Below are 21,484 nucleotides of genomic sequence, written 5' to 3' on the forward strand. Positions count from 1 at the left end.
GTTGTGCCCGATTTAGTTACACCGGCTGACGCAATGCTGAAATGCAGATCAAAAATAGAAAGTGCGAGTGTGTGAGGATGGGGCATAATTCAAGGCTGAATCTTTTTTTATTCCCTCCTCATACATCAGCAGCGCTCAGGATGGAGAGAGTGGTATGTATGGGAAGCGGGCAGGAATACAATCAGCCGGCACGTAACCATGGCGACGCCAGAATGAATCTACAATGGATCATACAGGGTTCAGAGCAGGCACTGAGAGCTTCTGTGTGATCTGCAGAGATGTTCCCTCTTACTGTACCAGTAAGTAGTACTGTACCAGCAGGCAGGGCAGCCATGGGGGAGGGGGGGGGGGGTGTCTGCGGGGCCCAGACAGAAAGGGGGCCCAGGACTAGGGACACTGGTATACGATCATTGGGTCGACACATATAAGATCGACATGCATTGAGTCGACCACTAAAGGTCGTCGACATGGCTTGGGTCAACACATAAATGGATCGATATGGCTAAGGTCAACATGGTTGGATGGTCGACATGGGTTTTTGATTTATTTTTTGGAGCCGACGTGCTGACAGTCGGTATTTAATGCCCTACCATCCACTAGGGTGTGGAGAGAGAATAGGACAGTATATATAGAATAGTGAGCCATGCGTGGGGGCACGGTACACTTTGATGTTGACCATGTCGACATTGGGGGGGGGGAGTGAAAACCCATGTCAACCTTTTGACTGTAGACCTAGCCATTGTCAACCTAATGCTTGTGTCGACCTTCCAGCCGTGTGTACCTTAGCCATGTCGAAATTTTTCAAGTGTCGACCTAAGCCATGTCGACCGGCAGTGGTCGACCCAATGACCCATACCTGTCGACACCAATGGTCTCCCCAGGCAAGCCAGGGGTTCTAGGACAGGAAAGGTGGCCCTGACTATTTGTAAGTCCCGGGGCCCCACACTTTCTAAAGGCAGTCCTGCGAGTAGGACTGCTGCCATCAGTGTGTGGATACAGGGCAATAAGCGGCTGCAGCAGCAGGATGACCCTGCAGGCACAGGGCTGGCACAGCAGGGGCACACTTATGCCCGGTACACACCAGGACAACCCGCTCAAGATGCACATCGTGAGCGGGTCGTCAGTGTCTCGTCCGACCCACTCAAGATCACGCGGAGCACGCGACCGATCCGATGGCGACCCGCACCCGGGTGTATTGTCGTTTTCAGATCCTACTTGCTGCAGGTAGGATCTGAATAACAACCGACCAACACCTTGTTCCCGGGGACATCTCTGTTGTTTGCGCTAATTATAGGGAAAATGGTGGAAGGCAATTTCTGTTCATCTGTTGTCAGCCTATTACATGGTGCTTTCAGGATAATTGCTGAACCTTAAGCATAATACCAGCCTGACTGACCTGGAAATGTGTCATAAACCCAACACCCTGGGTGTCCTGGGAAATGTGTCAGTGGGTAATGACTGCACCTGTGCACCTGCTGGGTGGCCTGGGAAATGTGTCAGTGAGCAATGAGTGCACCTGTGCTCCTGCTGGGTGACATGAACAATGGGTCAGTGAGTAATGAGTGCATCTGTGCTCCTGCTGGGTGACCTGGGAAATGTGTCAGTGAGTAATGAGTACACCTGTGCTCCTGCTGGCTGGCATGGAAAATGTGTCAGCAAGTAATAACTGCACCTGTGCACCTGCCAGGTGGCCTGGGAAATGTGTCAGTGAGTCATGAGTACACCTGTGCTCCTGCTGGGTGGCCTGGGAAATGTGTTAGCAATGAGTGCACCTGTGCTCCGGCTGGGTGACCTGGGAAATGTGTCAGTGAGTAATGATTGCACCTGTGCTCCGGCTGGGTGACCTGGGAAATGTGTCAGTGAGTAATGAGTACACCTGTGCTCCTGCTGGGTGACCTGGGAAATGTGTCAGTGAGTAATGAGTACACCTGTGCTCCTGCTGGGTGGCCTGGGAAATGTGTCAGTGAGTAATGATTGCACCTGTGTACCTGCTGAGTGACCTGGGAAATGTGTCAGTGAGTAATGAGTGCACCTGTGCTCCTGCTGGGTGGCCTGGGAAATGTGTCAGTGAGTAATGATTGCACCTGTGCTCCTGCTGGGTGACCTGGGAAATGTGTCAGTGAGTAATGAGTACACCTGTGCTCCTGCTGGGTGGCCTGGGAAATGTGTCAGTGAGTAATGATTGCACCTGTGTACCTGCTGAGTGACCTGGGAAATGTGTCAGTGAGTAATGAGTGCACCTGTGCTCCTGCTGGGTGGCCTGGGAAATGTGTCAGTGAGTAATGATTGCACCTGTGCTCCTGCTGGGTGACCTGGGAAATGTGTCAGTGTTCTGCTGGGTGCCCTGAGAAACCTGAGCTGTCCAGGGTCCTGAGGACAGTTTGAGAACGAACCACTGCATATTGGCAGGTGTGTACACCCAAAATATCTGTGAACACCGTCATTCACAGACATATGGCATTTGCCCTGTGGGTGGGCAACACGCCGACTACCCATTGACATCAAAGCAATCCAGCTGTAATGTCTGTACCAGCACAGTGTGTGTAGCTTCCCTAATTGGCCAATGGCGGGTCGCTGTTAAAGTTACCAAGCCTATTATCTTTTAGAAGGTCTTAAATAAGTAGATTCTGATTGGTTTGCCCGTAGCAACATCCCAGGTGAAATAGAACCCGCATCTTAGTAAATATCCCCCATACAGGTTACAGGGGCAGATTCTGACTCACAATAGAGAGACAGACATCAGTGGGTTACCATGGCATCCTACGGACGGTGTAATGCCTCAGGGCACCGAGGATATGAGTTTGAATCTAAACATGTCCCTTACTGTGTGGAGTTTGTATGTTCTCTCCATACCTGACTAGGTTTCCTCTGGCTACTCCGGATTCCACCCACAACCCAAAAAAAATGTACTGGTAGGTTAATCGTCTCCCAACAAGAATTAACCCTAGCGTGTATGTGTCTGTGTTAATGCGATGAAGAATATAGAGTGTAAGCTCCACTGGCGCAGTGACAAATATTCTCTGTACAGCGATGCGGAATATGTGTGTGCTATATAAATAACTGGTAAGAAATAAAATGAATACAGAATACTGTACTTGTGTTAAAATCCTGCCTAAAATCTTCTCCGTCTAGAGGAATTCAGTCTTCGGAGGCATTACTGTACACCAAAGCCTCAGGATATCAGTTACTGCACAGCTATCTCTGCAAGGATGTGCAGCTAATGAGTTAAAAAGCGTAATACAGCCAGGAACCAGCATACTCCATAAGAGGCGCAGCAGGGTTGGCTGGGCCTGGGCCCTGGACTATGTATATTGGTGCAGTGTTATGCCTCAGTGTATTTTAATGGAATATCTACTTCTGCTGTATGGGAAAGGAGCTAAAAATAGCATCTGTGGGTCTCTTAGGGGCTGTTCATTCTGTGACAGTGACTTGCAGGCACCAGATCCGTATGCAGGGCTGCAACAGGGGGTGGGTGGGGGGGATACACACAGGATTATATTCAGTGACACAACCATACACCGGATTTCTATAAAGCAATATATAATATATTTAAAGCCTTCAATTTTTTTTCTTCCCCCCTTTTAAATTGGGGACAAAATTAGCTATAAATAGAAGATTTATTATTATTTTTGGAATTCTCCTGTAGAGAGGTCTATTTTTTTTTTCCCTCTCTCTTTTCCAGACATGAATTTACTGTGGGAATATACAGGGATCTTGCGAGCCCGAGGAGCTGGTGCACGGGGCAATCCGGTGGTGCTCACATGCTGTGATCCAGCAGGGAGAGAGGCTGACCAGGTGAGGCTTTAAACAACGGGTAATCCATGTGTGTTTTATGCAAGGATACAGGCTAACAGCGGTCCGGGGAGAGATTCTGAATGGGAGCTGGAGACGTCCTCTCTTCAATTATCCTAAAAAAAATAATATTTTTTGTACAAGCCTCCTTGTAATAACCTTATTAATCTTCCCCCCTCAACTATTTGTCATCACTGCCCTATATTTCAATGATCACTTATTTTCTTCTGTCATTCGTTTCATTGCTTTAAATATTGGTTTTATTCCACGTGATCCGAATTGCCCATTTGTTCAGTTTTTTTTTTTTTAATATTTTCTTATTGATAATGATGATGATTATAATTAATTATATTATTATTATCATTATTTATTTATTCTCAATGCTTTTTTTAATACACCATTTCATTTTAGCCCATCGTAACCCCCGCAAATTTTTTCTTTTGGCCGCGAGACCCGGACGGGGAGATGGGAGAGACACAAAATATGAAACAGGGGGGGAGACGTAAGGAGCCAGCGCCCCCTCCTTTATTTTTAGAATCATGAAAGGGCGTTCCAGAATGTGCTCAAAATGGGTTAATCCGAACAGGCCGGGCAGACCTGATTCCCATGCAATGGAGCTGGCCGCATACTAGCCGGATAGGGAAGGAATGCACTGTACGCCGTGTGTTATTGCCTCTGATACGGATTAGACCGTTCAAATGCATTTGAGTATTGATAGTCCCTTTAGAGGAGCTGGTGTTTTACGGTCTGTGGTAATAATAAGCTGTAAGGCTGCATTAATAAGCTTGAATAAATGGTTAACGCAATAGGAAGCGCCGATAAATTCTAAATGCTATTGAATGACATAGTAATCTATTGTAGAGTGTGCTTGTACTTGGCCTGGGTTATTCACCGCTATATTTCAGAATCTGAATAATGAGATATTAACGTGTCACCGGGGAGACGGACAGGCCTTGTTTAGATGCGTAATTACCCACAATCACTAATTAAATTCTACCAGCCCACCCCTTGTGTTTATTTGCTAAGCGCAGAAGGCTATTGTGCAGAATCCAGGGGTGCTGGGGGGTTCTGGACTTGTGCTGTTAATATACCGTTCCCACAAAGACCAGAACTCAGAAGGACACGGGGCACAGATGGCTCAGGGTGACATAAATCTCATAATAATTATTAATCGTTCAATTGCAATGTCATTAGCTGTTCCCCATTCAAGCCCGCTCCTGTCCTTGTTCCCTGCTTGCAATATGCGAGCGCAGGAAATATAGCATTTGCATAACACAGTGCTGTAAAGGATCATTTGAATTGGTAATTGAATTGGAGTGTGAGTAGTTACACTCGTGTTCTTTGTGAGCGATCGCTGGATCAAAACAGTCCTTGCACAGCGTGCGGCAGGCCTCTGTACCCTGCCCCACATGCACTCATCTGCTAGGCAGAACATATGGGATGATGCATAATCACGTTGAGTCATTAGCTGTAATGCAGGTGTCCGTGTACAGGGATATGTGGCTAGTACAAAGGCAACCTTAGGTGTATTCTCCGGTCCCTGCCTTAGGCATTACAAAGCCTAAAGGTATTATTTGGGGAACTAAGCAAATATGGCTGCCAGCGTGGTGCATGCTAGCGTAACTGTCAATATGTTATACTGGTGTTCCACCTGCACCCCCCCCCCCCTTCATCTAGCGGGATAGCATATCATTGCATGCCACATTGCCACCCACCAGATCGGAAAGTGTGGGGCACATGTGCCGCCAGCCACCACAGCCCCACCTATTGTCTACTACTGTGGTGGTCATAGAGTTGCATGCCAACCGAAGGCACCTCCACTTGTGACTGGAGGGGAGTAACTGGACTATACAGGGGCATCATCCTGTAGACCAGGCATGGCCAAACTATGGCCCTCCAGCTGTTGTGAAACTATAAAGTCCCATCATGCCTTGCCAAGGCAAGGCATGCTGGGAAGTGCAGTTTCTCAACAGCTGGAGGGCCATAGTTTAGTCATGGCTGCTGTAGACGACGGTCATTGAGGACGGGACAAATGTATTAGTCCGCAATTTGTGGAACCTGCCGCGGTTCCGGCAAGATCGTCGTTGGGTTTAAAAAGTAATGTAACGTAGAGTTGTACGGGATGCGGTCGCTGGGTCGACACCATGAAGGTCGACCTAATGTGTTGAAGGTCGATGGGGCTTGTGTCGACACATGGAATAGGTCGACATGGTCGGAAGGTCGACACAAGCATTAGGCTGACAATGGGAAGTTCGACAGTCAAAATGTCGAAATTAGTTTTTCAAAAAAAAATATTTTTCAAAAAGAGGCAGTTTTTCATACCCTACCGTTCACTAGGGCGTGGCGGGAGAATATAATAGTGTGCCGAGTCCAGCGAGCCATGCACGGGGGCGCGGTACATTGATACGGTGTCCATGTTGACAATAAAAATGTGAAAACCTCGACCTTTTGACTTTCGACCTTCCCATTGTTGACCTAATGCTTGTGTCGATTTTCTGACCATGTTGACCTTCGACCTACTGTATTTCATGTGTCGAACTAAGCCCTGGCCACCTTCAGTGGTCGCTCTTCATAGTGTCGACCCTATGACCCATACCCAGTACGTATGTGTATTTAGGGCTGTATCAGGTTGATTTCTTGTACCTAGCACGGGCTATGGCGCATGTGCCCACCATAAGCGATGGCGGCCATGACACCTAGAGTGAAGATAGAGAGTGGTTCGTCCACAGAAATGTGTAGAAACAGGGGCACTAAGAGGAGGGGGTGATCGTTTACTAATTACCTGGGAAAGTTGGAGAGGCCCTCGCCCGACCCCCCACCCCCCTACTGAGGATGTATGACATATGCATAGTGTACTACTCCTGATGGAATAGGAAATGCTGCTTTGGATGTATAGGGAATATTTCCCCTCCCCCTGAGATTATAATGATTCTATCCTGTACCTAACCACCAATAACACCATGGCTTTTATCAGTGGCGCAGCAGAAGCCCTGGCTATGAAGTACTGGAGGTATCACCCAAAGGGAGGTACTCCTAGTGTTGTGGCTATTGTCGCTCACTGTCCTGAGATGGGAGTCATTTACCGCACAGCAGGAAGAGGGCAGAAGATACACGTGGCACTAATTACAGCTTTAGCTGTCCCGTTCCCTCTATTTACCGGAAATGCCTCTGAGATGCCGGTGGCTAGTACCTAGGACAGTAGCAAGCACGTTTGGCTATGGGCCTGATTCAGAGATGTATCTAAACCCAATGGTTCATGTAACTCTCGCCGATGATTAGTGACATGCACATGCCCCAGGCAGCAGCGGGGGTTTGGGTGGGGTAGGGGTGGTGCAGACTGCATTTCCTGGGAGTGCTAAGGTCATTGCCTACATTTACCGACGGCTAGTCTGAGTAAAGTTTGTGGTACACAGATGGCGATATTGGTGATGACTTCGGTGGCAGCACTAAGATCTGAGATGCCGGCAGGAGGCTTGTTCTTCGTGTAGACAGGCATTACCGTATTTTTGGCACAGCACATTACCATCAGACACATGGGTGCTGCTTAATTGCCCAATATACCAAGCTCTGGAAGGCGAAACCTTCCACACAAATGTGTTTCTATAATGGCTGCAGTGTGGGTGGTGCAGGGGGCCCACACGGCCCCCATACATTATACTTACCCCTCCGGAGTTCGCAGCAGCATCTCGGCACCGGTGACGCGGCCATTTCCAAGTGCATGTGCACTGGATATGTCCCCAGTTACAAGGCGCTGGGGCCATGTTCCCCGGGGACCTGCACATGCGCAGTAGACTCTGGCATAATACCCTCCTGAAACGCCCCTGCTTCCATTCCTGGTCCCCGATACGTTATGCCATCTCTCTATGGGAACCCTTTATTAAGTACTATCATTGTCCAACATCTTATTGCAGTTCTTTACATTCATCTTGTTACCGGTTTAAAGATGTAAATTAATAAAAATATTTGAGCGGGCATCGCTGTTAGGTTCTAAGCCTGGCGCTAGATGCAATGGGCCTCACTCCGAGTGGAAGGCAAAAGGCCAGGCAGCAGCGTCTGGTGGTGGTCACCTGCCTGCGACTTTATGCAAATCCCGCTGCAGACTCCTTCCCTTGTGCACATAGGTTTCCCCGACTATCAATGTTCCTTCTAATTTTACGAAGGCTGTGTGCGGCAAAAGATTTTGGCTGTGCAACTTTGGAAGGAAATTTAAATTTTTGTGCGTCACTTATATATAACTGGAAAATGACGTTCAGCATTTGTGTTAACTTTACTTCAAAATGATATTAAACATTTAAACATTCAATACACAGCACCCAATGTAGTTAATGGGTGAAACACACATTAATTGAGTCCAGAACTGCAAAAAGGGACCACTGCTGCTTTGTGCGCTCTGTTGTAATGTCTGTGCGCACGCTCGTCGAGTTGTGTGCGCGCGCACGTGCGCACAGCTTAGAGGGAACACTGCCGACTATGCAAGCTGTGAGATGCCACCAATATGAGCGCCTGTGCCCACTGTAATACCAATTGGTGAGTCCTTAAAATCCACCATAAGTCCCACCATCGGAATCTCGACAGCATTATAGCAGGTGCAATTTCTCCACTGTCTGCTCTGGGAACTGACGCCTGGCAAACTCCCATAATTCCCCAATTTAAGGGACCTACTTTGCACACTCTCATGGCAAACTCTCAGTCACCGCCCGGGAAATGTCATCAATGTTCTGTTCTAATGCACAATACCGATGCTGGCGTCCTGACTACCGCCAGTAGACCAGCGCCGAAATGCCGACGTCGGTGAGGATGCTTGTGCCGGAAACCCGACTACCAGCATCCCGAGTGGAAGTATGCCGGGGGTGTTAGAGATAGGCCGGGAGGAGGGAGGTTAGGTTTAGGCACTAAGGATTCAGACCAGCTGGCTAGGCTTGCGAGCAGTAAACCCTACCCCCGAATCTGTTCACTGTCCGCACAAGAGATTTGTGATAAATCGATACTTAACATCACCTGTCGCCGCAGCATGCAGCTATAAGGAAATGTAGGTAATCAGCGAACTGGATGTTCATAAATCCGCCTCTAAGGGCTATTTCACACGCTCCGGCTCCTGACGGGCGGCAAAACCCTGCACGGCGAAAAGCCGTGCCGCACACAGTAGTTATTAATGGAAACGATTGTGTCCATTCACAGGGGACCGCCACGGCCCGGCCGCCCGGTTGCAGCCGGATCCAACCACTTGAAGGGACGGCTGCCGGGTTGTGGCCATCCCCACCATTGTAAACTTCTCAGTGTGGCACAGCTTCTTGGCCGTGCGGGGTTTCGCCACCCGGCAGGAGCCGGAGTGTGTGAAATAGCCCTAAGGGTGATTTATAAACCATCTATGACAACCCATAAAACTAGCCCCATATTGCTTCTAGGTCAGTGTTCTAATAGCCCATAAAATGGGTGTAAACGTTAGCCTTGCGGACGGCGGACAGCACATACAGAGAAGTTTGCGGGCTCCCAGAGCTTGCCACTTACAAATCACCCCGCAGTTTATAGTGCGACGGCTGCTATATTACAGACATATGAAGAGGCAGACGGACGGAACGATTGCAGTAACTATTTTATGCCGGTGACAAGACACAAGCTGCTGTTCTGAGCCGCACTTCTCGCTTCCCAATCCGATCATCACGATCAGGATGATATGTTTCTGGAGCAAATCCTAAGGTTACATCATTTTAACTATAGAGACGCGCTGAACCGAACAGCTCGTGACTTGAGTTTCTGGCTCTTGAAATGTGTGAAACTTAGAACATAAGGCTTGAAAATGTCCTGGATTTATCATGTTTATTAACTAGCGATAGTGTAGCGGCTTATCTGACAATGAGCGCCTGATCCAGAGCCACACTACTGCGAATGAGCAAAATCCCTGAGAACTGGTGGTGCATTAAACAGTGAGTACGCACAAAGCTTTGCTAGTAATACCCCTTTCACACCAGAAGCAAATTACTGGGTTAAAGCTTTTCAACACCGGGAATTTGCTGAAAAACTCGCCTTTTTCTTTGGTGTGAAAGGGTCAACACGGGACTTAAATCCCAGCACTCTGACCCTGCTCTTGACCAGGGTTGGTGAGCCAGGATTTAAGACCCGTGTTGACCCATTCACACCACAGAAAAACCTGTGTTTTTCAGCAAATTCGCAAGTTGAAAAGCTTTAACCGGGTAATTTGTGGGTGGTGTGAATTGGGGCCAGGCTGCACCTGGCAAAATGACCTGGCACTCAAAAATGCCGGGTAATTGCCGGTGTGAAAGGGGTATGATGGTATCAGAAATGTCCTGGACAAATGGTGGGCTTTCCTGGTCGGTGACAGGGAGGTGGCTGTGCCCACACCCCTTAGAGGGCTTTCTACCATCCCAGAGATATTTTGGCGTTTCCCATACAGTGTGCAGTGTATACAGGCATTAGCAACACTGGGGAGGATGTATAATCCACACAGCAACACTCTACCGCCAATATATTTGTTTCTGACACTGGCACCTGACTAGGAGGCCTAGTGTATCATCCACACCTGGCCTTATTGCTGTCATTCATTTGATAATAATAATAGACATATAATCTGTAATGATGCTGCTGTGTAATCCCAGCAGAAGTGTTCTGTGTTCCTTCCCCACGAGCGGATGGCCAGTGATTCCTCTGCCCATGGATTCCGTGTAACCCTGACCTTCCTGTTCTGTATACACAGGCCAATTGTAGCCTGCGGATGACACATGCAGATTGCCTCATGGATTTCACCAATCAATTATACGGAGTCTATTCAATTACATAAACCGGCCTCTTATTCCCTGGAGAGCGGAACCACTTCCCAGAGCTCAGCTGGGGCTGCTTTATACTGCGACTCCTGAGGCTTCTGCCAGCTACTTCTGTGTAACGCTATATACTCTACCTGTGTATATGTTATTATTATTCTCCTATATTATTTATATGGTGCCACAAGGGTTTCGCAGCAACATATATATATATATATATATATATATATATATACACACACCCAAAGCAGGGGGCGTTACTCTGGTAACAATAAATAGGAAGCTTAGAAACTGTCTGTATGTCCAACAATTCTGTATTTAATGTAATACTTTTACTATTCATGTATGGTGTATAGGGAGTCCCACCTATTCCATGACACCTGTAATCTGGGCATGAAAACCTGTTCCGTGGCACCTGTGGTCTGGGCATGCCCACCTATTCTGTGGCACCTGTGGTCTGGGCATGCCCACCTATTCCATGGCACCTGTGGTCTGGGCATGCCCACCTTTTCCCGTGGCACCTGTGGTCTGGGCTATTCCGTGGCACCTGTGGTCTGGGCATGCCCACATATTCTGTGGCACCTGTGGTCTGGGCATGCCCACCTATTATGTGGCCTGGGCATGCCCACCTATCCTGTAAATCATGTGGTCTGGGCATGCCCACCTATTCCGTGGCACCTGTGGTCTGTGCATGCCCACCTATTCCGGTGCACCCGTGGTCTGGGCATGTCCACCTATTCTGTGGCACCTGCGTTCTGGGCATGCCCACCTATTCAGTGGCACCTGTGGTCTGGGCATGCCCACCTATTCCGTGGCACCTGTGGTCTGGGCATGCCCACCTATTCCGTGGCACCTATGGTCAGGGCATGCCCACCTATTCCGTGGCACCTGTGGTCTGGGCAGGCCCAGGAAAACAGATGTAACTGTGGCCCTTATTCTGATCGGTGCGGCCGGATCCGAATATGCGGCCAGGACCGTGCGTGCGAAACCCCGCCTTCCATACGGATCGCCAACTCCGTCCGTACGCGGTAAGAAGCTGGCCGAATGGACCGCACGTGTATTTTTCATGGAATACGCCTCATCCATCTCAGGGAACCTCCCCCATCATTCGAGTAGTCCACCAGCTCCCGCAACCTCAGACCACACGGGCATTTCTCCGTGCAAAAGCAGGGATCTGGGCGGGCAGCTGACACACGTGCGTCACGGCCGCATTACCATACGTACGCCCAGGTTGAAACGCGGGGCGTATGCATATGGTAATGAGCCCAAATAGCCCTTCACGCCCCTCTCCACCCCCTGTTCGGAGTGTTCACATTTCATGTGGGATTTGGCCGTACGCCCCGCTCGCACATGCGCAGAGACGCCTCTGCACATGCGCAGACACAAAACATCGGCAGCACGAACGCACGCGGATATTACCGCACCAACCAGAATAAGGGCCTGTGATATTGGGACCAATCCGATGGTAATAAGATGATAGAGGCCCTTATTCTGGGTCATTCTTAGAGGCAAATTCCTTCTCAGATGGACAAAAGTGCACTGCAGGGGGGCAGATGTAAAATGTGCAGAGAGCGTTAGATTTGGGTGAGTTATTTTGTTTCTGTGCAGGGTAAATACTGACTGCTTTATTTCTACACTGCAATATAGATCTCACTTTGAAGAAAAACCCCACCCAAATCTAATTCTCTCTGCACAAGTTACATCTGCCCCACCTGCACTGCACATGGTTTTGTCCATCTGAGAAGGAATTTGCCTCTAATAGTGAACCAGAATAAGGCCCAGAGCGACGGTGTCTAGATAGACAGTCAATATGTGGACACCAAAAAGTCGACATGCACGAGGTCGACATTGACAAAAGATGGACACAAGTAGAACATCGACAATGCATCTTGTTGACATTGGTTGATATTGACAAAAGGTTAACACTATAAAAACGTAGACACTACAATGGCCGACACATAGAAAGATCGACATGGCTTTTTCGTGGTTTATGTTTCTTTTTTGGGTGTTTTTCATACTTTAACATCCACGTGGAGGATTTGGAATGGTGGCCCCTGGCCGGAAGCACGGCTAATTGGGGGTCCGCAGGCTCAGTTTCTGACACTAACACCAAAAAAACTCATGTCGACCTTTTCATGTGTCAAACTTTTCTACATTAACCTTTTTCCTTGTGTTGACATCTTGTCATTGTCAACCATGTTCATGTCGAAATGCTGTCACCGCTGACCTTGTGCATATCAGCCTAGTCTTTGTAGACACGGTTGACCGTTTAATCCGGAACCCAATCCAACATGGTAACACTTAAGGGCAGGCATGTCCAAACTGTGGCCCTCCAGCTGTTGTGAAACTACAAGTCCCATCATGCCTTGCCACAGTTTTGCTATGGCAAAGCATGCTGGGACATGTAGTTTCACAACAGCTGGAGGGCCACAGTTTGGCCATGCCTGCTCTAGGGGATATTCCAAACTTACATAGAACGCTGAACAACAGAGCAGTTTTAGCTGGAGGCAGAGAGGTGATTAGTTATTAGTGATGAGGCATCGCCACGTTGGTGTTCAGTAGCAGTGACTGAGACAACTCAGGATCTCCTCTGTCCACAGCACCATCTGCTGGTCCAAAGGCCCCCATGCACTAGTCCGACTTGTCCTGTCTGGGGATGCAGAATGGAGAGATCGCCTCTCCTGCCCCGCACTTCCCCACTCTACAGATAAGTGTGTTCCAGCGGTGCGGCACTGTTGGCACACACCTACGGACTGTACTGTGTGCTAAAAAGCACCCGCAATGTGCCGCTGACGGCTGAACATACAACTTACATGCGAATTAGGACGATTTCACCCGATTTCTCGGCCCGATCCAATTGAATCTGGTGATATCGGGCCCAAATTGCATATGGAGCTGGGCTCGAGCATTGGCCCTTATTTAGATCTGATTGCAGTACAAATTTGTTTGGAAAATGGGCAAAACCATGTGCACTGCAGGTGGGGCAGATGTAACATGTGCAGAGAGAGTTAAAAGTTTGGGTGGGGTGTGTTTAAACTGAAATCTAAATTGCAGTGTAAAAATAACGCAGCCAGTATTTACCCTGCACAGAAACAAAATAACTCACACAAATCTAACTCTCTCTGCACATGTTACATCTGCCCCACCTGCAGTGCACATGGTTTTGGCCATTTTCCAAACAAATTTGTACTGCGATCAGATCTGAATAAAGGCCATAGTCACAGCGCAGGGGCATAGCAGCATAGCAATATATAAATGAACAACAAAAAAGTTTTTTCTTTTTCTTTATAAAGCAATTTGTAATGTTACTTTTGAAACTGCTTCTATATATAGTCAAGAAATCCAGAAACAAACCATCCGCTGACACCCTAGCATTTGGTCATAGGTTAAATTGGCATGGATTAGCATGGCGCTGTAATAAATGGGCTGTTTTTGTTTTTTTCACAGGAAGAAAACCTGATGGCGGGATGTGCCCGTCCAAAACGCCTTAGTGCTCCCGTCTTAGCTTAGCAGATCATCCATCTGTTCCTGAGCACGCTACCAATGAGAGACTCTACCATGTTGCACACAGAGGGCAGTGCCTTACTGAAGGCGGTGTGGCAGGGAAAATTCAGACTGACCCGCCTCTTGCTGGAGGGAGGTGCTTACATCAATGAAGGCAATTCCCAGGGCGAAACCCCGTTGATGGCAGCCTGCTTAGCCAAATATGACGACCCCCAGAATAAGTCCCGGATGGTAAAATACCTTCTGGAAAATGGAGCTGACCCGAACATGCCGGACAAGATGGGGAAAACGGCTTTGATGCATGCTTGCTGCAATCTGACCGGGGCCAGCGTGGTGTCAGTGTTGCTGGAGCATGGCTCAGACCCCAGTATGAAGGACTACTCAGGCACGTCTGCTCTTATGTATGCCATTAACAAGGGTGACCGAGACACTCTAAGGGTCCTCTTGGATGCTTGCAAAGCTAGAGGCAAAGAGGTCATCATCATCACCACTGATACTTCTCCTTCTGGGACCAAAAAGACAAAACAGTATCTCAACTCGCCTCCCTCTCCAGGAATCGATGAAAAACAATCCCCAGCGAGCTGTATGTCACCCTCGGACATTGACCTAAAAACTTCCCTGTCCCCGGCAAGCGAGAAAGAAGAAGCACGAGATGTCTTCAACTTTAACATGGGCACCAGGCTTACTTGCCCAACATCCAGCAAATTAGAAGTTAAAACCTCCGACCACATACCTATAAAAGGTAGGATGGTGAACAAGAAGCAATTGAAGAGACTAAACTCCGAGCCATGGGGCTTAGTGGCGCCATCTGTCCTGGCTGCTTCGCACCTTGCTGTACCCTCAGAGAAACCTACTCTTGCAGAAACGGAAGAAAAGCTCATTGCCGACGTCAACAACTTGTCCATTAAAAAAAGACCCGTGCTCTCTCGGCGTCATAGCATAGAGGGACAGGATTCATCTTGCTTTAAAACTGGAGAGCAGTCTTCTGAGGAAGACCCCCCAGGACCTGATTCTTCATGGGCTGACAAAGTCCTGTTTAGCCACCTCCACCAACCACTGTCGCGGCGGAATACCGCGCCTGAGACTCAGGAAACATCCAATGCCACCTTGGCTCCAACCATTGGGGCTAACTTACGAGCGGTTCCCCATCACAAACTGACACGTATGGAACATTATGAATCGGATTCCCATCTTTGCCCTGATTCTATTCCGGGTTCTCCAGACTCCGGGCGTGTGTCCTTGGAAAGGAGGAAATATAACGCTTCTCCATTAACACTTTTTACTAGCTCCTCGAGGGAATCACTGGAGAGTATTCCCAGTGCTGTCTCTCCGATGTCTGTCCGCCGTAGGACCCCCGGGCTGCTAGAAAGGCGAGGATCCGGGACACTTCTTTTGGATCACATATCTCACACCAGACCAGGCTTCTTACCACCGCTGAACGTCAACCTCAATCCTCCAATCCCAGACATCCGACCGAACGGCAAAGCTCTTTCACCGGTTCATGGCAGCCAGAAGACCCTCGTTCCTGTGGCCCCAACCTCACCCAAACACTTTGACGCCAAAGCCAAGAAGAAGCTGATAAGAAGGCATTCTATGCAAACAGAACAGATCAAACAACTGGCCAGCTTTCAGAATCTCTTTACTCAAAATGAGTCCTCCAACTAAATGTCCACCAAGATGGAACGGAAGAAGCTCTAACGTGTGGAATATAATATCTTGTAATAGTCACAAGTTTATATGTAAATGGTCCTATATATATATATATATATGTCAGTGGCTCACGCAGTGTCCTTTAGTAGATGTGTGTCCAATAAGTATGGATAAACAGGAAATGATGCTTCCTCTGCGACCACAGCCTATTTCCAAAACCTATGAAGGATCTCAAGAGGTTTATGTCTTTGCATATATGTGTGAATGTCACTAGTAGAACCTCGAAAGTCGGTGTCTTCAATGTTACAGGTTTAATGACCATATAAGTACAAAAAAAAACTAAAAATATTCTTGGGAACCGAATGATTTTCTTTCTGTATTCCATTATCTCATTAGTTTACGTTGGGAAAATCTTAAAGTGAATGGGAATCCAGCTAAAACCAGGCTACCCTGCCCCGTGGCAAGGGTATTGAAAGGGCGTAAGTTCTGCAATAAGTCTATGGATTGTTAGAATCCATGAGGTGTAACATTGTCAATATATAAATGTTACCGATAGAATAGATGTAATTTGTATTTTTATATGGGTTTTTTTTTTTTGCTATTGCTGTCCTTTGAACCATAATTGTGATGATCTGCGATATATTTTAAGGTTTAACACAGGGTTTTGGTTAAGAAATACTGTACTGTATCTGCTGACTACACATGCTGATGAACTGGCGCTTATCATTGGATCCAAAAGTTATCTTATGGCGCCATCGTCTGGCAAACTGCGAGAAGACACTTTTCTTTTTCAATGCTATCTGGTTATGTGTATTGGTGTGTGAGAAAGAGACACAGAGAAAGCACTTAAATGTATCTGACATATCTAGTACAGCTTCTGCTTGGTAAATATTATCAAATAAGTATTTTAACACTGAATGTAGAAAATAGAGGAGTTAATCCTGTAATTTCCCAAACACTTTTGGACCAGTGAAACATTGCTGGCAAAGCACACGGAAAGTGTTTATATTTCTCTTTGTAGAATTAATAACTGTGAATGAATCATTTATAAATGTAATGTAAGACTAGAAGATACATTCTATTATGAGATATGTGCAACATTAAATTTAACCTACCGTATCAAAGCTGGGTACATACTAGGCAAACCCCATTTGCGGACAACGGGCCGGCCGATGGAACAAAACATCGGTCATCCGCACATACTGAATGATAAAGTAAACACTATATTGTTTATTAGCTCCATACCGCTGTGTGCTGCCGGCTGGCGGGATGTCCCATTGGCTGGGCAGCACAGCCGAAGGGACGACCCCGATATCAGCACACAGAAGGGTGCGGGAATGCGAACGCACTACCCAATTTCATAATATGTTGGTACAATCCACCAGATCAGGTGACATATCGCCTTGTGTGTACCCAGCCATACAGCAGCACTTATCCCTATCTACACTGGCCAACTACATCTAAGTCTTCCCTCCTGGCCAGTCCTACATGACTGTATACATGTAACCATGACAATCACTCTGCTTCCGTCCACACTATTTATTTATTAACAGTTACTTATACAGCTGCGGCATAATCCGTTGAGTTTTGCCATTTGGAACAAACCAGTACACGCATGCAGATTCTATGGAGGATATTTACTAAGATGGGAGTTCTGTTCCACTTGGGATGTTGCTATGGCAACCAAACAGAATCTACCGCTTATTTATTTAGCACCTATAAGATAATCGATAGTGATTGGTTGCCCGTAGCAACATCCGAATCTCATCTTAGTAAATTTCCCCCTATGTATCTGACATGTGTCCGCCCTATGAGAATTGGTTTCTCACTGCCATGTCTGTATGCTCATCACCAGGAATTAATTTTAATTCCTGCAAGACTTGTAATAAGGTTTAAAAGGAAACACTGTCCAGACTCCGCAGTGATTCTGGTTTAATGTCCAATATCTAGTTCATTATTAGTTTTGAAAAGCCAATGCATTTATACAGCAGCATTATAATTAAATGTTATACACATGTTAATCAGCATATGGTCAAAGTCTGCTTTAAAACTTGGGTCAGATATTCCAGATACAACCTGGTTCCAGAAGATACGTAGCTGGGGGCCAGCGTTCTGGCTAACCAGGCGGTTCTGCATGGGACCGGTGGCTGCCTATCTGATAAATGGCTGTTACAGCAGCACCGCCTATCCCAGGTAAGTCACCTTTTGGGATTAGGTTAGGACAAATCCACCTACAGAGGTGACGGTCTTTTACAAAGGAAGATACTTTTGGGGGGATATTTATAGATTATCAGGTTCTAGGCTTACTTATTGTTGCAATAGTACATTAACACAATTCTTACTTCCATAAAGAACACTTACAGGGACATTTCTAGGTGCAATTACACATGCCGATGAGCTGGCTATGCATGCTTGGGCAGTGATTGCCAGGGAGGGATCTAGGGATCCTTCTCCCAGTTATTTCTGCATAGAGTAGGCCGTTGGTCATTGCCCTATGGGCTGCCACGCTGTGGGCTGAACCAATAGACATCTCCTCTCCCTCATGCTATATGTTTCAGTGATGCCAGACATTTCTAGTGACCTGGTAAGCTGGACATTGGCACAGGACACAGAATGGGTGCCTCTGTGTAACTGACTTTGTGTATTACTATTTATAAAGACAAAAGGTTTAAACAACAAATCACTCACCGTGGTTAGCCTAATACAGCTGCATAAATGAAAGCTGTAAGATTACCTCTCTTTGGAAGATTGATCAGTTCTGTGACAAATGCAGTAACCTGTAGCATCCACACATTTGCTTTTGACCTCCATATCTGTTTTATTTTATTTTTATTAAAGGATCTTAGAGTTTCCATTAATTATAATAGTTTCCAGTCTGTCACAATGACGGAACAACATAACAGTAATATCAGCGCTGGTGGCTGTGTACGTTGGGATGGAGCAACACTTGAATTGCCTGGTTGGGCGCCATCTAGTTGCCGCTGGGGTGCACAACACTTGAATTGAAATCCCATAGAGGTGAGGAGGAGCGATAGCCTTTTATTTCATTCCCTTTACCCCTGTATTGTAGGATTTTAATGTGTGTTTGTCGCATGCTGAGGAACTCATATTATATCACTACATTACTCGTCTTATCAGGCCAGAGAAGCCTTATTGTGTCTCTGCCCCTCTCCCCACAACATAACAATCGGGAGAGCTGAGCCTCTCCTGCTTTCAGGGGAACGGATAGGAAGCATATAATGAGGATGGGTCTATATAACCCTTAATGGTCCTTTAAAGCTCTCATGAGTTATATACAAGTACAGCATAATGAAGCATTATGCAGACACTCTGGGCACCAATATGCCACCCTGGGCACCTTACCAAGGCAATATGCCACCCCGCAAATATGCTTAGCAAATAATGGTGTGCGGGCTGCCACAAAGAGGAATCCATGTAAATATTATGCCATCAGTGTCCTCTTTATATGGCTGCTTATAAGGAATGACATTATCCTTACTTACACTGACCGAAGCGCCTGGTCTGACTGGCCTTTGTCAGGCTGAATGGAGGCAGGTGCCAGATAGAACACCATTAGCATCTGTAGAGATTCCCCTGTGTCCCTTATACCTAATGCCGTAGGTATGAATACTACTTAGACTTTTATATAAATATAGAGAGTTGACCTCTGATTTTACTTGTAAAAAAAAAAAAGTATACACAAGTTTGTGTATGTGTATAGATGTATGTATAGGTATGTGACAATAGATTTTATATATATATATATATATATATATATATATATATGTGTGTGTATATATATATATATATATATATATATATATATATATGAATTCTATGTGTGTGCATAGAAATGTACAGTGCGTGTATATACACTATATACTGTGTGTGAATTAGAAAACCAATACCTTGGACTTTCAATTGCATTTATGTCTTGTGTACACAAGATGGCGCTGTTGCCTGAAGTCTCCGTTATATAATATAATGACTATGACAGGGTTATAATATACAAAGACAGAAAGATAAAAGCCCACTTTGTCAATGACTACATTTGCTGATCATGTAGAATATGGAGTTGTAAAATAAAAGAGCAATTAAACACTTTAAAATAGATCACTTTGGCCAAGTGTCATTTTGTACTGTTATGTTTTGTGGATATGGACAGGGTTGTGGTGGGGCTTCAGCAGAATGCAAAAGGGGGGGGGGGGGGGGACCGGAGTGGTGTCTGGGATCATTGCACAAACTTGTGAGCATCCAAAATGCTCGGGACCAGAAGAATTTTGGATAACGGATTACTCCGTATTTCAGGATATTTTTATATCTCAATGATGTATCTTGCATTTATGTTGTATAACAACATCAAACACATTAAATACATTTTATTTGTGCATAAAACAAGGTTTCAGAACATGGAACAAAGTTTGTGTCCTATCTCAGGTACTGAATTTAAATGCCCAGAAATCATTTTCTTGAAGATATTTAGTGCCAGTTACATATCCTTTCCCCACTAGTGCCAGTTACATATCATGTCCCCAGTAGTGCCAGTTACATTTCATGCCCCCAGTAGTGCCAGTTACATATCATGTCCCCAGTAGTGCCAGTTACATATCATGTCCCCAGTAGTGCCAGTTACATATCATGCCCCCAGTAGTGCCAGTTACATATCATGCCCCCAGTAGTGCCAGTTACATATCATGCCCCCAGTAGTGCCAGTTACATATCATGCCCCCACTAGTGCCAGTTACATATCATACCCCCAGTAGTGCCAGTTACATATCATGTCCCCAGTAGTGCCAGTTACATATCATGCCCCCAGTAGTGCTGTTACAGATGTCGCCAGTAGTGCCAGTTACATATCATGTCCCCAGTAGTGCCAGTTACATATCATGTCCTCAGTAGTGCTGTTACAGATGTCCCCAGTAGTGCCAGTTACATATCATGTCACCAGTAGTGCTGTTACAGATGTCCCCAGTAGTGCCAGTTACATATCATGTCCCCAGTAGCGCTGTTACAGATGTCCCCAGTAGCACTGTTACAGATGTCCCCAGTAGTGCCAGTTACATATCATGCCCCCAGTAGTGCCAGTTACATATCATGCCCCCAGTAGTGCCAGTTACATATCATGTCCCCAGTAGTGCCAGTTACATATCATGCCCCCAGTAGTGCCAGTTACATATCATGCCCCCAGTAGTGCCAGTTACATATCATGTCCCCAGTAGTGCCAGTTACATATCATGCCCCCAGTAGTGCTGTTACAGATGTCGCCAGTAGTGCCAGTTACATATCATGTCCCCAGTAGTGCCAGTTACATATTATGTCCTCAGTAGTGCTGTTACAGATGTCCCCAGTAGTGCCAGTTACATATCATGTCCCCAGTAGTGCCAGTTACATATCATGTCCTCAGTAGTGCTGTTACAGATGTCCCCAGTAGTGCCAGTTACATATCATGCCCCCAGTAGTGCTGTTACAGATGTCCCCAGTAGTGCCAGTTACATATCATGTCACCAGTAGTGCCAGTTACATATCATGTCACCAGTAGTGCTGTTACAGATGTCCCCAGTAGTGCCAGTTACATATCATGTCCCCAGTAGTGCTGTTACAGATGTCCCCAGTAGTGCTTTTAACAAATATATAAAAAAAAAAAAGTCCCTTTCTGGAATGTATGGTTTTCAGAATACTTTGGATAAGGGATACTCAACCTGTAGTAGGCTCATGGTGTGTACACACGGTAGATGTGCCTTAGGATCCTATCCACGATCCGA

At 46.5% G+C, this 21,484-nt stretch overlaps 2 protein-coding genes across 2 annotated transcripts in view; one reads left to right on the plus strand and one right to left on the minus strand.

Moving 5' to 3' along the window:
- POLR3GL (RNA polymerase III subunit GL) overlaps window positions 1–21,484 on the minus strand; it is a 154,046-nt gene that overhangs the window by 59,222 nt on the left and 73,340 nt on the right. The window lies entirely within an intron of this gene.
- ANKRD34A (ankyrin repeat domain 34A) lies at window positions 123–19,835 on the plus strand. The gene is made up of 3 exons (XM_083167064.1): window positions 123–299; window positions 3,683–3,795; window positions 14,016–19,835. Exon 3 carries the CDS (start codon window positions 14,112–14,114, stop codon window positions 15,735–15,737), a length of 1,626 nt encoding a protein of 541 aa, XP_083023190.1. The 5' UTR covers window positions 123–299; window positions 3,683–3,795; window positions 14,016–14,111; the 3' UTR covers window positions 15,738–19,835.

This window comes from Crinia signifera, chromosome 12 (genome assembly GCF_055691185.1).
Source record: "Crinia signifera chromosome 12, ASM5569118v1, whole genome shotgun sequence".
NCBI lineage: Eukaryota > Metazoa > Chordata > Amphibia > Anura > Myobatrachidae > Crinia > Crinia signifera.